This window comes from Neomonachus schauinslandi, chromosome 1 (assembly GCF_002201575.2).
Source record: "Neomonachus schauinslandi chromosome 1, ASM220157v2, whole genome shotgun sequence".
Lineage (NCBI taxonomy): Eukaryota > Metazoa > Chordata > Mammalia > Carnivora > Phocidae > Neomonachus > Neomonachus schauinslandi.
The window spans coordinates 65,909,490-65,927,738 of record NC_058403.1 but is presented as its reverse complement, the minus strand read 5'-3'; the positions used below and the strand labels follow the sequence as shown (position 1 = coordinate 65,927,738).

At 37.9% G+C, this 18,249-nt stretch overlaps 2 protein-coding genes and 1 non-coding gene across 3 annotated transcripts in view; all 3 read left to right on the top strand.

Moving 5' to 3' along the window:
• Positions 1 to 8,536, top strand: part of KPNA1 (karyopherin subunit alpha 1) — a 70,985-nt gene extending 62,449 nt beyond the window's left edge. Inside the window, exons 13-14 of the mRNA XM_021692709.2 lie at positions 2,999 to 3,177; positions 4,534 to 8,536. Of these exons, the coding sequence (XP_021548384.1) occupies positions 2,999 to 3,177; positions 4,534 to 4,721 (367 nt within the window). The 3' untranslated portion in view covers positions 4,722 to 8,536. The remainder of the gene's footprint in view (positions 1 to 2,998; positions 3,178 to 4,533) is intronic.
• On the top strand, positions 8,466 to 8,538 carry TRNAR-CCU. Its single transcript has one exon. It is a non-coding gene; the product is annotated as a tRNA-Arg (tRNA).
• Positions 8,539 to 13,713: 5,175 nt separating this feature from the next.
• Positions 13,714 to 15,362, top strand: WDR5B (WD repeat domain 5B). Its single transcript, XM_044920279.1, has 2 exons — positions 13,714 to 13,739; positions 14,162 to 15,362. Exons 1-2 carry the CDS (start codon positions 13,714 to 13,716, stop codon positions 15,300 to 15,302), a joined length of 1,167 nt encoding a protein of 388 aa, XP_044776214.1. The 3' UTR covers positions 15,303 to 15,362.
• Positions 15,363 to 18,249: the final 2,887 nt, after the last annotated feature.

The window sequence follows — 18,249 nt, the reverse complement described above, 5'->3', positions numbered from 1 at the left end:
ATGCCACCACGGGTAACGGCATTTATCCCAGTAATGGTAGCAGTAAGAAGTAATGTAGAAGTTATAATATGGTTTCATAGTTGAAATGGTTAAACTGTACACATATTTTTAAAACATTTCTAAAATACTGTGGTAGATTTCATCAGAAAGTATTCAGGGGTATTTTGCTCTGTTAAAGAAGAGTGTAAAGCCTACTTACTATTCCTTTTTAAAATTCAGCATAGCTGTTTATATTAATGAAGTTCATTATCAATCTGGCAGTTTCTTCTTAACCAGACGAATTATCTTGAAAAACTATTACAAAAATATTACAGTCCAAATTACAGAAAATATACTGACTTTATCACTGATAAAATACATCTGTGTGGTTTTGCTTATTCTTATTGAGTAGACAAGATTTAGATGCAAGAACCAATTAGAGTAACTTAGGAAATATCCATAATTTTAGGTTAAATATAATCAAATGCTAATATATAGTTTCTTAAGAATGAGGGATAAAGAATATTCCCTTGAATTAGAGAAAGTTTATGGAAGAGATGAAACTTGCCATTTGGGTAGAGATTTGGTTATTTTGGAGGAGAGCAAATAGCACGAGGGGAAGTGTGAGGGAATGTGCACAGGTAATGTTATTGGAAGAGGCAAATCAGTATTGCTATATGTTATTTTTTTTTTAAGATCTTATTTTTATTATTTGAGAGAGAGTGAGAGATATCACAGACAGACAGGGACAGGGAGAAGCAGATGCCCTGCTGAGTGAAGAGCCCGACAATGGGGCTTGATCCCAGGACCCTGAGATCATCACCGGAGCTGAAGGCAGACGCTCAACCAGTGAGCCACCCAGGCATCCCCTGCTATAGATTATTCTTTTGCAAGATGAGGAATTAAGTAATTGATGGGCTTTGGAAGCTGGGATGAAGGCCTTAGTCTTAATGGGAAGACTCAGTATCTTTGGCCTTGAGAGTATTAATGAAGAACATAGTATTTTGAAGAGGAAAGAGCAATTAAGATGCCACTGTAATAGTGTACAGCCAGGATTAATAGCTGTAGCATGAGATATGGGTCTCAATACAAGAAGAAAGGATCTGTAGGACTTGCTGGCAGGCTTTAAGTAGGAAGGGAAGGAAAGGGAAGAGTCAAAGGTAACTGGGGAGAATGGTAGGTGGGTACCCTTCATAAAAATTAGGACACAGAGGAAGCAATAGTGGGGTATAATAGTGGTGGTTAATCTCTGTGTACTTTTTCTTCATGCTTTTCTGTTTTTCAAATTTGCAACTAACATTTGTAATCGTAAAAGAGCCTTGGTTTTTGTTTTTTAAAAGATTTATTTATTTAACAGAGTGCGAGTGAGGGGAGGGGCAGAGGTAGAGAGGGGCAGAGAAGCAGACTCCCCACTGAGTGCGGAGCCCAATGCTGTGCTTGATCCCAGGATCCTGAGATCATGATCTGAGCTGAAAGCTTTTTGTGTTGTATAATTCTATAGGTATTGGTGAATGCATGTTCTATTTCTACCATTGTAGTGTCATACAGAATAGTTCTACTGCCCTAAAAAAATCCCCTCTGCTTCACCTATTCCTCACTACCCCTCTACCCCCACCCACCCCTCAAATCCCTGGCAACCACTATACTTTTTATTGTCTTTTTTTTTTTTAAGGGATAGGGGAGAGGGGCAAAGGGTGAGGGAGAGAGAAAATCTTAAGCAGGTTCCATGCCCAGGACAACCCTGAGATCATAACCTGAGTTGAAATCAAGAGTCAGACGTTTAACAAACTGAGCCAGCCAGGCACCCCACTTTTTATTGTCTTTATAAAAGTTTTGTCTTTTCCAGGATGTCATGTTTGGAATCATATAGTCTGGAGTCTTTTCAGACTGGCTTCTTTGACTTAGCATGTCTAAGTTTCCTTCATGTCTTTTCATGGCTTGATAGTGCATTTCTTTTTATCACCGAATAATAGTCCATTGTCTGGATATACTACAGTTTGTTTATCCATTTGCCTATTTAAGAACATCTTGGTTGCTTCTGGCTTTTCGGCAGTTACGAATAAAGCTGCTATAAATGTGTGTGTATAGGTTTTGGTGTGGACCTAAGTTTTCATCTCAATTGGGTGAGTGTCCACAGTGTGATTGCTGGATTGTACAGGAAGCTTTGTAAAAAGTTGCCAAGCCGTCTTCCAAAGTTCCTATGTTGCATTCCCACCAGCAAAAAAATGAGGGTTCCTATTGCCCCTCATTCTTGTCAGCATTTGGTATTGTCAAGTTGTTTTGCATTTTAGCCATTTTAATAGGTGTGGCATCATTGTTTTAATTTGCAGTCCCCTGATGACATATATTAATGATGTTGAGCATCTTTTCTTACTTAATTTGCCATCAGATCTTTGGTGAAAGGTATGTTCAGATCTTTTGCCCATTTTTAAATTGTTTTCTTGGGCGCCTGCGTGGCTCAGTTGGTTAGGCGGCCGCCTTCGGCTCAGGTCATGATCCTGGAGTCCCTGGATCGAGTCCTGCATCGGGCTCCCTGCTCAGCGGGGAGTCTGCTTCTCCTTCTGACCCTCCCGACCCTCCCCCCTCTCATGTGCTCTCTCTCTCAAATAAATAAATAAAAATCTTTAAAAAAAAAATTGTTTTCTTGGAGTTTTAAGAGATCTTTGTACAAAATAGAATTGGCCTGTTGGGCCTATGGTGGCTTTAGCACCTGTTTCAGAGGTGTGGTTCTACAGAAACAAAGATGAAATTAGCCAAAATTACACTGTTTTGATGAGTTGCTCATATTCAGAGTAAGAGGGTATTCAGTTTTTTGGAGTCCAGTAGTTGTGGAGGAGGAAAAATGGAGATGGTGTTAGAGAACTGGTTTTGTTTCATTTATTTGTAGCTTTGTGGTAAGATGTAGCCTATATGGCTGAATGGGTGCTCATTTTTATCTCTATAGTTTGAGGATGACCCACTTATTTTATAAAAGTTTTATGAAATTGAAAGCTTTGACTAAATTGTTCTTTGTATTTAGGTACCTCGTAGAACTCGGTTGTATCAAGCCACTTTGTGATCTCCTTACAGTCATGGACTCTAAGATTGTACAGGTTGCCCTAAATGGCTTGGAAAATATCCTGAGGCTTGGAGAACAAGAAGCCAAAAGGAATGGCACTGGCATCAACCCTTACTGCGCTTTGATTGAAGAAGCATATGGTAAGATAGAGTGTTTAATAGATGTCCTGAAATTATATTTTTCTTCTTGCTTTTCTGACTTGTCCATATATCAGTGAGCACAAACTCATATGAAAAACTTGTTCTCTTATGAATAATAATGTTTAGTAGGTAGAATTATTAGAAAAAAATATGCATTAATTGTGAAGAGAAGTGAGTACCCTTCAATTTAGCTATTTTTACACCGGGCTGTAAAGATCTTCCTAATTCCTGGACTCTGCTTGCCCTTGTGGGTGCTCTTGTATTCTTACTAGTCCATCTGAGCCTCAAGAACATTTGCATCTACTATAGATGATGCCAGAATCTACTCCTTTTCACTTTAAGATTTAGAGTTCTCATTTTGAAGAGTCACTATTTGGTTTCTTCATTCTTCCAATCTCAGGGTTGACTGTACTCTTAATCATTGGTTTACCAATGTACATTTTAGTTCCCTCTGTGATTTTAATGCATGGTCAGGGTTGAAAACCACTACTCTAGGGTTTGTTTATTCCTAAGACTGGAATTAGGGATCATAGGGTTTGTTCATCTTCCAGTTTATCAGATAATGCAGAACTGCTTTCCAAAATGATTTTAACAATTTACCATTAAAAAAAAATTATAAAAGCTATACCTGCTTAGTATAAGACATTTTGAAATGCATAAAAAAGGAAAATGTTCCTCTACCTGGAGATACTCCTCCACAGAAATAACTACTGTTAATTTTTTGATGTATATATATTTTAACATGGCGATATATATGAATATGTATTTTTTTTCCTTTGAGCAATATTAACATTTATTTCCGGTATTGCTGTAGCGGTTAGGTTGCTTATGGCTGCAAGTAGAAGAAAAGCCTAGCTCAGATGGGCTCAAACTTAGTAAAGGGACTGTGTTGGCTAATTGTTCTAGTTGGACTTCTTAGTTTAAGCAGTAGAAATTGATTCTGCCTCTTTTAAGGGTATTATATACATCTGTTGACATATTGGATAGCTCAGAACTTAGTTGATAGAACCGGAGCCAAGAATTAGTTAGGTCACAGATATAGTTCAAAAGGAACACTTCTGCTACTGGCCTTAGCCACTGGATGATGTGTGAAGACTGTTAGGGAAATTGCTGCTTCTGGGGACTGGTTTTTGCTTGCATGTGTTTAAGATGTCAGTTTGTAGTACTAGCATTCAGATGTCATCCCAGTGATACTTTCTATGCTGTTACAAAATACCAATGAGATATAAGTAGAGAAGAAAATCTTCCTTTACAGTAAGGAGACATGGCAAAATACAGTTTCATTTCCAACAGATACAAACAATACATATGTATACACACACATACACACAGATTTTTCTTTATTCTTCGTTCTAGGTCTGGATAAAATTGAGTTCTTACAGAGTCATGAAAACCAGGAGATCTACCAGAAGGCCTTTGATCTTATCGAGCATTACTTTGGGACCGAGGATGAGGACAGCAGCATTGCACCCCAGGTTGACCTTAGCCAGCAGCAGTACATCTTCCAGCAGTGTGAGGCTCCTATGGAAGGTTTCCAGCTTTGAAGCAATACTCTGCTTTCATGTTCCTGTGTCAGACCAGGCTACCCAGTCAAGTCCTCTTGTGGAGCCCACAGTCCTCATGGAGCTAACTTCTCAAATGTTTTCCATAATACTGTTTGCGCTCATTTGCTTGCCTTGCGCACCTGCTCTCTTACACACATCTGGAAAACCTCTGGCTCTCTGTGGTGGAATACCCTTCTAATAAAAAGGGTAACCAGAACGGCCCACTCTTATGGAAAATCCCTAGGCTTTGGAGATCTGCACTTATATAAGAGTCATGGGATTATACACATATTAATGTGGCTCCCTTTCTTTGTGGGGGAAAAAGAGGACTCCTCCTTCCCTTTAAAGTGGGGAAAAACACTGATATTAAGAGATGAGACTAAACCTTTATCTTGAATTTCACACAACTACTTGCAACAAGGGAGATGTTTAGACCTGTTGTGTACACTTCAGAGTACTTTTCATGAGTTCTTCCACAGTGAACCCTTGGATTACCTGGTGGCTTTTCTAGCCAAATTTGCATTAATCCTTACTGAGACTGGATGGTTTTCTTTCCTCTATTGGCGCCATTCTTCACAGATATTAAAGTTAAACCATCCGCTCCCTCACCTTCAGCCTTCAGTGAATGTGCTTTCTAGTTGTCAGGAATGCTGAAGAATTAACACTTTGACTCTTAAATGTGATACTGGTTTGAAGATTCCCTTAGAGCAGCAAGGAGAGGGGCACATTAATTTGTATGGCTATTGCTTCTCTTTGGTCTTATGTGTCTTAGGATTTGGAAGTGGTTCGATTCTAATGCTGGTATGAAGAGTTAGAATCCTTAGTAATCGAAACAATATCCTGTACTTCAATAAAAAAGTAAAAAAAACAACAACAAAAAACAAAAAATCCCTCCAATTTTCCCAGACTCAACCAGTGTGACTAGAGGCTGTGTTTCTGCATTAAAACAAATGTTTCAGGCTTTGTGGTCCTGATCAAGGTCCTCATTAAATTGGAGTTCACCCTAGGTGCTTTTCCCCTCTGTGACTGGCAGATAACACATACTTTTAAAGGTTACTTAGGGAAACTTTTTTTTCTTAGCCCGGTGCAGCTTGATTCTAATGTATTCATGCTGCATATATGATCCTTTTAATGTAGCATCCTTATCTTAAATAATCATCTTCTCAACATGACCTATTCAACCCAAATAAGGGCAGGGATTTTTTTTTTTTTAATATAACCTCATTGTTCCCTAATCATTTCATCTACTAGTACTGCCCAGTCAAGTCCACCCATAAAATAAAAAGTTTCTATCTTCTGGCTCATTTAATGATAACCGCAATGTACCTGCAAATGGCGCTTCCAGTACTGTCTTCAGTGATCCACATTTGTGCTTGGACTGGAATGAAAATATAAGCTTAATTGCCAAGAGAACTGCAACTGAGTTCAATATGACTTCTTGGTGCTAGTTGGCCATCTTGACTCAATGTTGGGACACACTATCAGAGAAGATTTTTTTGTTGATATGCTGTTCAAAATGAATTCTGAAGGAAAAGTCGCTCACTTCTGTTTCAGAGAATACCCTTTTAAACCTCTTTAATCTTGTCCTCTTCTAGAATTCATTATAACCCCAAAATGTAACTTTATGGAAGTCCCCTGACAGGTTATTATACATCTCTGGTAAATCCTGCTGAATGTTAGGGATATTCAGAGCTTTCATACCTCATCATGTTGTTATTTAAACAGCCAACTTACGTGACCTGATTTAAACTTTAAAAAAATCCACTTCATTCAAAGTAGAAAGATACAAAGGACATTTATCAGCCAAGTGTGTGACACATTCTTCGCATCTAGTCTGTAGTTGTGTCTGTGCTCTGGATGGATACCGTCTGATGTCTGTCTGTTACTGATGGAGCAGCCACTGCAAAACTAGTCAACTCCCATCTATAACTTTTTCTAGTGCTGCTTTGTGCTGAAAGGACATTTTAGTTTACTGCACTTGACCTGTAAAAGACTTTGATTCTTTGTAATTTTAGGGACAAATTAGGTGGTTAATTTAAAGAAAAACTTTCAGTTTTGCCTTTACATCACATTAAAATATAACTTCTTTCAGAAGGGTAATAGAAGCACTGATTCATAGTAAAAATCTTGTTTTTAGCTTTGACTTTTTTTGTGGCTGAATTTTTTTAACCTGTACATCACTGGTAACACGTCATTTCTCTAGGATGTTTTAAATTATGTACCTTCTATTGGATAATTTTAAAAATTTCAATTCATTTTTGATAAACCAGTTTGAATGGAAAAAGGATAAAGCCCACAAAGTTGTTTCTCCAGGTTAGTAAGAAGAGCATACACTGGGAGTTTTGCAATTGCAGGTGTCTCAGTGAATGAATTAAACAAAGTCCATTTAACTGTTGTGGTCCATTTTCTGTTGTAAACAGGAATTTATCTTGCTCCTGTCTTGGAAGTTCATGAGCGATGAGCTAAATTTTTTTTGCAATAAAATGTTCTTAATATAAAAATTGGAATTAACTAAAAGTTAAATCCCAGCATAACTGTTGGAACTGATAAAGCAGCCTTTTTGGTTATAGAAATGAATGAGACTTCAGGAGGTAACTAAGTCCTCATTTTAGTTCTCTGCCTGGCAGATTCTATTAATTTACATTGAATTTATTGAAACCCTATCACTAAGATGTTACTCATTACAAAAGCATGTTAATTTCAACACAGGAAAACTCTCCTGCAATATATACTAACCAGGGGGGAAAGTAGCTTGATTATCCACCCCCCCCCTTTTTCCTCCTCCGCACTTTCAAAGTATATTCAATGAAAACTTAGGTGGGGAAAAAAAAGCATTGAAAGCATTTAGGATATAAAGGCACCCTATATTTGAAGGACCAGCAGGGTAGATATGGTTAGATTGAGAAAAACCAGGAAAGGAAAACAGATTAAGGAGAGAGTTTTCTATGGAACACTTTAATTCATGTTCTTGTCATTAAGTAAGGGCCCTTTTAAACCTTTGTCAGCTATACTGTTTTTGAAAACTATTGCCCTAGGATTGTTTCTTCCATCTGCCAGATAAAGCTAAATGGGCTCTGGGCCATTTTTTCATATCGTCACAAATATAAGCAATGACAATTACCCCATAATAAATTTGAATTATTATTGCAGATTGTTGCTGATTTTGCCTGAGAAAAAATATGTAATATATTTTAGAAACCAAACTATTGTCAATTAAATCCTGTTGTACCTGGCCACTCACAGGCAACTTTGAATTTACTTCTCTAGTGCTAAACGAACATTTCAGTTATTTATAATCTCCCAGTTTGGGGTTGCATTATGAAAGGGTTTTCCTCAAGTTGAAAGATTTTTCTTTCTTGCTGATTAGTTTTGTGAACATTTTTTCTATCAGTAGGCAAGTCATTGCATATTGATGTTTTAGGGCTTGGGGCTTTTCATTATAGGAAATCTTGATGTGTTAAGGATGTTTTTCAGTAAAGAAAAGGGATCTACTTTTAGAAAGGGGCATTGTTTGCTTTTCATATTTATATACTATGTTCTACCTCCTACATTCCAAAATTTGCTCATTTGAGAAATAGGTATACCTATCTATCTATATATGAAGTCTCAAATCTGAATTTTTTGCCATCTGAAATTAATAGAGCCACTTTCATCTGTTGTTAGTTGAGCACAGTAAATACGTATCTGCCATGCTGGGAAATATTTTTGGCTACCTTTCTCTATCAAAAGTTAAAGTTACCGAGCACCTGGCTGGCTCAGTGGGTAAAGCATGTGACTCCTGATCCCAGGGTCGTGAGTTCAAACCCCACGCTGGGCGTGGAGCCTCCTAAAAAAAAAAAAAATTTAAACAAAAATTTAAAAAGAAAAAAAAATTTGCTTTCTCATGGGGCGCCTGGCTGGCACAGTCAGTAGAGCATGAAACTCTTGATCTTAGGGTCATGAGTTCGAGCCCCATGTTGGGAATAGAGATTCCTTAAAAAAATATATATATATTTTTTTAAAGTTCAAGTAACTGAAAGCCAGATGGGACATCAGTACAGTAAGTCTGCTCTAATACAGACAGTATTCTATAATATGCTTTCTTGTCAGAAAAGGATAGGTAGTAACAGTACCAGGACCTCACAAAAATGTTTGATGAAGTAAAGCAAGTATTATATGCTAATTTTAAAAATATCAAGTTGCTAACTGGGTATAAAATTTGGAAGTCTGGGGCAAGAAGAAAAGATTAAGGGTAGATGAAGTTTTGCTTTCAACTGAGGGTAGGAAAAAAGAAGTCCCAGTCTGTTTTCCCACAGGTCAAAAAGGCAACTAGTCTTTGAGCCTCTGTTGTGTGCCAGGTGCCTGGGGAAGGGCTTCCGTTTTTTCTCTTTTAATCCTCCAACTGCTCTTTGAGGTAGATAACTGACATTATGATATAGGTGACAGAATCAAGACTTAGGAGAATTTACTTTACTCCAAGGTCACAACCTCATACACTGTCTGTGCAGGCTGTGTCTGGAAGAAAGCAGAGGTCACGGTGGAGGTGGTGTTCTGGGCCAGGAACTCCCAGAACTAGACTTACACAACTGTCCCAGCTGGACCAGCTTTTTGTCAGACCAGTCTTTCTGGCTCTTTCTCATGAGCACCCTTAAAATAACTAAGGTATGAAGTTGCTTTTAGGTTACATATTTTGGTAATGTAGAGCCTCTCAGCCCAAACTTCTTTTTCCCTTCTGTGGTGCTAAAATTCTGTATATGACCTGACAAAACAACAGAAGTCAAAAAATATATATGCAAATGATTGATTTTGAGTTCATTAGCATAATGGGTAAACTCAGAAACATGTTTCCATTCAACAAACTTAAATGTAGAAGGTACTGACAGAGAAGGCTTTGGAATGAAGAATTCTGCCTTAGAAAGCAGTGCCATGCATGGACGTGAATTTAACACAGCTGACTTCCTAAAGGAGTATCGTCCCAAGGAGTATCAAAAGTTAGAAAGATCACCTTTTAATGTATGTTGTTATGTTCTGCTTACTTCATCATTATGACCACTATATGTTGTTTTTCAAAGTGTTCTTACGCTTTGATTTGGAATGGATCTGATGATTCTTTGTACTTGAATGTGGTCTGTCAGGCCATGGGTGAGTGCCTTGCACATAGTAGACTATTCAATAAATACTAAATGACTGAAGGAATATGCATCGATGTGATATTAGTAAAGGGTACTTGGTTACAAAAGAAAATTCAAAGGAATTCTTTTATGCTGCTGTTTGAAACCAGGAATTAACAACTCTTAGACTTAGTGTCTCAATGTATGTTTTATACGTGGTTACCTTTCAGGAGGACATGATCTGACCTGAAGTTTACAAAAGCATTGTTATAGCCATTCATTATATAAAAACAAAAAACCCTACGCCTTCTGTGAAAAGTTATGGATATATTTTACAGGGTAACATATGTATAATCAACCCCATGTGTTTGTATTATCAAAAATAGCACATTAATCTCTTCTGACCTACTCTAAAGTTAAGAAAAATAACTTTTTTGCCAATTACATCCAACTTACATGGAAATTGGTGGTTGCCTTAGGCTATTAAATAGGGTGTTTGTTCTTTTTTCATTTTTACTACTAAATGTCTTGCTGAGAGATTCTACTAACCAGGTACTTTTTTCTGAAAACAATCTTAAATCAAAATGTAATTAGTTCCTGCAGACTACACTGTCATCTCTAGTACAAATGGCTGAGTTTACAAATTTATTAAAGCTAGTGTAGGTGACTGTTGCCCCTTATTTCATTTGCCAATTTGAAAAAGTCTGTTCTCTTTTTAAAATCAATATATGGTAATATCTGTGATCTTGAATGTTTCTGCAGAGAATAAAATTACTCTAAATTCCTTTATACCCATTTAACCTGAGGAAGCCTGTGGGAATCCAGTTTGGATCATTGCCTTATCTAAACCACTTGGGCCCAGCATTATTTAGAATGATGGATGAGGAGAAAACAGAAACCCAGGAGACCAGAGTGGTGGGGAAAGAAAAGCACAGGGTTTGAGAGAGATGTGGGCAGGCTGGGGTGTTACCATATAAACAGTGTAGAATTTTCCAAAATTAAGTGGTGATTTATGAGAGTCCTCCAGAAGTCAGTGATTATAGTGGTTTGCTAGGTATAGTCCCAGGTTATCAATTAACAGCTGATTATTTGTGTCCCCTTTCACTTTGAAAAAGGTCTCAGTTTAGATAAATTCTGGGCCACTACATATTTAGTCCAACTAGATTTTAATAGATTTAAATTGCTAGTGGTCCTAAGCAACTGTACACAGTTCTATTGTGCTTGACTTTTGAAGACTGCTCAACTGGAATTGCTTAGGAATTGCTATGAAGGGAGTCGGTCAAGACATTCCTTAAAATAGGACTTAATCGCAGTCCTGACATAGATACCAAAAATATCTATTTTAAAAAATGACCTATTTGTGGCATTTCTATTTAGCATATCTGCAAACTTGACTGAGGGGAAGGGAAATCAACCTTTTAACCATTGAGACCTTCAGTTCTAAAACTTTTATGGGAACTCTAAAGAAAACAAATTGATTTCTACAGAGAGGGAAACTTCCAAATCACCTATCTGGTAAAGACTAAGCAGCAAAAATAGAAATCATTAAAAACAGGACCGTATGAGGAATTTTGCTTGAGAGCAGCAAATGCACAGCTCTAATTATGGTTTCTGCCACTTTGGATTTACCTGTATCAGTATTCCCTACTCACACTCCACATTGCTAATGCTCCCCTCCTCTCAAGGACCTAAGCTACAAAATTCTTAGGCCTAATTCATAAGGACACAATATCAGGACTACATATTAATATTAGAACATGATTAATAAAAAGATTTACCTAGTTATAGTCAGAGCTTTAATTTCTTTACAAATTCCTGACGCTATTTGTAAACAAAAAATTCCGACATCTAGAAATGGATTTTAATAGTGGAAATTTCTTCAAATTCTGGGAAAATCTGAAGAACAATTATTTCTGGATATTCCTATCACTTTTTTTTTTTTAAGTAAACTCTATCCCTAATGGGCTTGAACTCACCACCCTGAGATCAAGAGTGGCATACTCTACTGACTGAGCCAGCGAGGCGCCCCCTATCAAGACATTCTTGACTATGTCCCCTGTCCCTCTGATTTTTGTGGTGTTTCTAGTGGGTTATTAGAATATACGCCAGCACCAACACCCCATCCTAGCCCTCATGTCAAATTTACCTTGTCTAATTTCTTCTTTCTTTACTCAGTGCACAGAACAGTTATTGGAAAAATACAAATTTACTTAAAATCTTTGGAACAAGCCTACACTATGTTCTCTATAGCTTTTTTTTTAATGAGTTAATAAAAATGAAAATAGTCTCAACTGATGCAGAGTTTTAGAGTGTTTCTAAGCTTCCCAGTAAAAAACATACGATTACAGGCTAACAGGAGGAAAGGAGAGAGAAGAGGCAGAGTTTATCATAACTGAACTTTAAGATACATAAAAGGGAAAAGTTCTTTTTAAAATGTTACAGAGGGAAGGTCCGTGGTGGCCTTGCCTTAAAAAATATCCAAGAAGCATCCTAATTTAATGTATATAAATGGATGTGCCAATCCACTTAAAAGATGCTCTTCCTATTCCCAGCACCACGTTATCGTTACACCATTAATTTGCACTAGCTAAGACTAAAGCTTTTGTCCAATGCCTGTCCAAATTCCAAACTACAGTAGTAGCGTCTTAAGGTAATGAGGTTTTCACTACAGTCGATTATTATAGGTGATTTAATTATGTCGTGCCTCACTTAAAGGCCAGACTTTCAATCATCCCTAATAAATACAGGATAGGGGAATTTGTTTCCAAATGCTTTTAACTGTTGGCTGACAGAAAACATCAAGAGATACTTGCCGCGGGGCGCCTGGTTGGCTAAGTGGTAGAGCACGCGACTCGAGCTTACGTTAAAAAAAAAAAAGATACTTGCCTCTAGACTTCAGCTCGGAGAGGGGGGAAACCTTGTAAACACACTTGAGCTCTCTTTATTGAGCAATTACAGGTAAGTAGAAACTCATCAGGCTTCCAATTTTTTGGTAAACTTTTTTTTAAGTAAGCTCTACGCCCAAGGTGGGGCTTGAACTCGAGACTCGGAGAGCAAAAGGATCAAGAGCCGCATAATCTAGGGACTGAGCCAGAAAGGCACCCCGGTAAACCTATTCTTGTTTAAAGATAGTAACTTAATCTGAAAAGCATACATCTTTATACAGCACTCTCAGGCCCATTAAACATTTAAAACTTTATAAACTCTTTAAAGCCTATTACAAGTTAACTTTACACATTTCTTAACCACGTTCCACCAACTTCTAGGTCTTTTTCGGTCTCAAGCACCTATGCAGATCTGACCTTTTCTCTTAGAAAGTTTAAGGCATAAGGAAATGCTAAAACAAACGTTTGCTCGTTTCCACGGCACTACCATGTCCTAAGCAGGGGCTTTTGGAGGCCCAAAACACATTCCTTCCCGAAACGTTTACGCAAAACTTTTAAAACCAGAAGCTTTATAATCTGGGCGTAAATTCGGCTAAGCTCCCCTTGCCTATCTGCAGCCTTAAGTACACGCCACCAGGCTCTATACCACAAGAGTAGAGAGGAGCAGAACCAAAGAGGCCCGCGAAGCAGATGCTTAGTCACCGGGATGGACGGCTAGCTAGGTGCCAAATGTGGGCTTAACTTTCCACTAAGGGAATCGGAAAATTCAGTTCTTTCTCGTGACACGGTTTCCAAAAAGAAATGAATGTTCTTTGAAACATTCACCGCTACCGACGCTAGTCAGTCAGGTCTGGGAGAAGCCAAGTACACCTACCCACACGGAAAAGGAGGAAGTCCAGCATTTTGCGTGTGGCAACCTCCGCCAAAGAAGACCGGAAGCAAACGCCGGCGCCTTCCTTTGCGCAAGCGCAGGCAGACCTCTCCCATTGGTCCTGTCGGCTCGAAGTCGGAGTGCACATGCGCTCCGCCGTCCTGCCAGCTGGGTTGGATTGACGCGGCGGTGCGCCCCAGTGTTTATCCGCGGACTGCAGCCGGTCAGGACCGCAATTCATGATGCCTGCGCAGGTTTTTGTTTTGACTTCCTGAAATCGTTTGTTTAAGTGGTGTTTCATTCATGCTCAAGTACCGAAAGTCTGTCTGACTGGTAGGCTTGCTCAGTGTTCTAAATGTTTCAGAGTTGGGGGAGGGGCGGTGAAAAAATACTTTTTGTAGATCACCCACGCCCCTCGTTACTTTGCACGGCTTTATACCTTCACAAAATACCCAAAACATACCTCACTTGCCGACAGCGCATTGGACCCTTCTAGTATTATTTCTCAAGTATTTGTTTACGAAGGAGGAAGCAAAGAAAAAAGAGAAGTGGTCCAAGCCGTGCTGCTGAATCGTTGTATAGGGTAGTTTAAAGACAGCCAGAAATTATAATCACTAAAAGACCGTTTATTTTTGAGTCTGATGTTTTTATCTTCATTTTGCTGGGCAGAAAGTCAGAATATTGGGCTGCCTGGTTCAGGGCCGGACGCTTACCTAATCTACTGACTTGGAGCTTCAGAACCGTGGCGACAAAGGAGGCAGGAGATGCTAAAGCAGAGTCGAGCCTCCCCTTATCAGCCAATCGGAGCAAGCAAATGTCTGAAAAACCAAACTATGCTCTTAAATTTACTCTCGTGGGGCATACGGATGCAGTATCATCGGTTAAGTTTAGTCCTAATGGAGAATGGCTAGCAAGTTCTTCTGCTGACAAAGTAATTATAATTTGGGGAGCCTATGATGGAAAGTATGAGAAAACACTTTATGGTCACAATCTGGAAATATCAGATGTTGCCTGGTCATCAGATTCCAGTCGCCTTGTTTCTGCCTCAGATGATAAAACGCTAAAGATTTGGGATGTGAGATCTGGAAAATGTTTGAAAACGCTGAGGGGGCATAGTAATTATGTTTTTTGCTGTAATTTCAATCCACCATCCAATCTCATCATTTCAGGATCTTTTGATGAGAGTGTGAAAATATGGGAGGTGAAAACAGGAAAGTGCCTCAAGACTTTGTCTGCTCATTCTGACCCAGTTTCTGCTGTTCATTTTAATTGTAGCGGGTCCTTGATTGTGTCAGGTAGCTATGATGGTGTCTGTAGAATTTGGGATGCTGCATCAGGTCAGTGTTTAAAAACACTTGTTGATGATGATAACCTTCCTATCTCTTTTGTAAAATTTTCTCCAAATGGAAGATATCTTCTAATTGCAACTTTGGACAATACTCTTAAACTGTGGGATTATAGCAGAGGCAGATGCCTGAAAACCTACACTGGTCATAAGAATGAGAAATACTGCATATTTGCCAATTTTTCAGTTACTGGTGGAAAATGGATTGTGTCTGGTTCAGAAGATAATCTGGTTTACATTTGGAACCTTCAGACTAAAGAGATTGTACAGAAATTACAAGGTCATACAGATGTTGTAATCTCAGCAGCTTGTCATCCTACAGAAAACATCATTGCATCAGCAGCATTAGGAAATGACAAAACAATTAAACTGTGGAAGAGTAACTACTAAACCCTTTAGAAATCAAGTAGTAGAGCCAAGCTGGCAAAAAAAAAAAAAAAAAAACAAAATTAAAAAAAAGGGTTTTCTTAATTTTGGTATGGTTTTGTATTTCTTTTTAACTTTGTCTTTCTCTCTCTCTCTGACAAATAAATAAAATCTTTAAAAAAAAGGGAGGGGGGGAATGCCTGGGTGGCTCAGTCGGTTAAGTGTCTGCCTTCGGCTCAGGTCATGATCCCAGGCTCCTGGGATCGAGTCCCACATTGGGCTCCTTGCCCGGCAGGGAGCCTGCTTGTGCTCACACTCTCTCTCTCTCTCTGACAAATAAATAAAATCTTTAAAAACAAAACAAAACAAAAAAAACATTGTCTTAGATTATAATATTTCAGACCTATAACCTAAATTTACAAAGCAAGACAATTGGAAAAGCAAGTCTAGAACCTACGACTTCTGACTTTTAATCTTCAGGTCTGGTAGTAACTCCTATGTCTATCCCTGAACAGATTCCCATTCTGTTCCTCTCAGTGTATTTGAGAAATATTTAGAAGTAAGGTTTACAAGATAGGATGACTGATTAAATGAAGGGAGCAGGAGTTTGGAATAACTCGTGTTCCCGGTTTGGGAGATCAGATGAGTTAAGAACGTAAGCCTGGGATTAGGTGGAATGGAGATGTATGGCAGATGCCACTCACACATGAAATGGTTCCGTGGAATCAAGTCTATAAATTGGGAAAAATAAGTCACGATTAGGTCTGTTAAACATTTTAAGATTTTTATGGAGATAAAAACTAAAAGTAAACCAAAACATTATAAATGGCATTTTGTTGAGGGACTTCTCACTATCCTGGTCAGATTGTGCCTCATGATTATCAAGCAAGCTCAATGTCTAAATGGTGAGGCTATTCTCTTTCACTATGTGTCTGACCTAGTAACTCCTACCCATGCTTCGAACTCAGTTCAGAAACCACCACTTGTGGACCAGCACTGCCTGCCTGACTCCAACCACAACTGACAGCTGAGTTAGGTTTTGTTTCTTTCTATAGCTACTGTTATATAAAGTTCAGAATATTCTTTTACCAGTTTGTATTGTAACAGTTTCATGGGCCATGTTTCTGTAAGTTATGAGCTCTGTAAAGAAGTATGTTTTACTCATTTTTGTATTCTCAGTATTTATATATATATAAATGGATTTATATATATATAAATGGATTTATATATATATATATATATATATATATATATATATATATAAGGGATTAAGGTAATGTTTGATGAATGACAATGAATTATACCACCACCACTTTATTCATTCCTTGCCTACTTTCAATAAACGTTTGGAGACATGTCCCCATACTGTTAATTACTTTTGTTGATTAAAAAAGTATCTGACCATAGGCTCATGTATTAACTTTATATTCAGACAGGGCTTATAGGAAATATGAAGTGGAAAATGGTTTCTGCCCACTTTACCTACAGAGACATGATAAACATGAAAAAAAAAATCTAGAAATTAAGCAAAAAATAGTACAACAATAATTGAAAGTAACAGGGCTAAACTGTCTTATGTTTTTGGTATTCTTTAGTATAACAGTGCTCATTAAATACGATTTGCTTGACAAGTTCTGAGAAATATAAGGTATTAGAGTTATTAGTAAGATGACTGCCAAAAAGGTATGTGAGGGTAGTGGGAGAATTGGGATTAGACAGAGACAATTCTGGCCAAGAAATTTATATTTAACCCATAAAGAGGTAGTTACTCTAAGTAACTGAACAGGACAATGACACAAAATGAGAAATGATCATGAAAATTCTTGCTGCATGGTAACATTTGTGAGTTTTGGTTTAATGAAACATTTTTTTTACAATAAATCTCCAAGATAACACTTTAAAATACTCCTTTAGAAGTTAAAAATGATAGTGTTCTATGAAGAAAAATTACTTATTTTTTAAAGAAGTACATTAAAATCAAAGAACTCGGTATCTAAAAAGCTAAGGTCAAATTACTCTAAAAGTATATTCACAGACATCATTAACATCAGATTATGAAATTATATGTGGTGCATTCCATTTTACTTAGTTTATTAAATCAAGTTCCAGTGCAGCTGCATATATTACTATCTGTTATAATCCTCTGGAGAAAACTAGCAGGTTGGGATGGCTACGAGGACTTGTTGTCCATGTCATCCATTAGTATGAGGCATGTGAGAATATATGAAACACTTAAAATAGAAACCAGCATCCATACCTAAATATGAGATGGCTTGACATCCCGAAGTGTAAATGAAATACATAACCATGTGCAAAAGCTTATCTTTCAAAACTTACAAGAAAATGCATCTGAAAGATTTTCATAATTGAGAAATTTAGGGTAAAGGTAAAAGGAAAAGGACCAATTGGGAATTCTAAGCTATGGAGTAGAAGAGGTGACTACTGGCCCCAAGCAACTTCATGGTGCTGGGATTTCAGAGTTCTCAGAAACTTGTGGCCAGACCACTCTCATCACCTTACAGGGACCTTTTCCAAGACTGCTCTCTGAGAAGCCTCTGTCTGCCAGCATGCCCAAAGATGGCAGAGTTTGATCGGGCTGCTTCGCAGGGCTCTCAAGAAGCACCACTGCATTTGGGGAGGTTAGCTCTCCAAGATGCACCTGGGCAGTGTACTCAGCTGGTCTTCCTTATCTCTCTAGAAATGAGTACACAAGAGAGAGAAATAAAGAACTAGAAGCCATTTTGGCTTCTGCAGAGAAAATCACTTTGGTAATGGAAATTAAAATATGGTTTCTGACTCTCTAAAGAAGAGTTAATATTGAAGTTTAAATAAGTTGCCCCATTTTTCATTCATTTTCTCCAAAAAGCTGAAAGGCTGCATTTAACCTGGATCCAAGCCACAAAAATATAGACAAGCCGTTTAAGGAAATTTATTTGTCCTACTATATCAAAAATGGGGGAAATTATAAGTC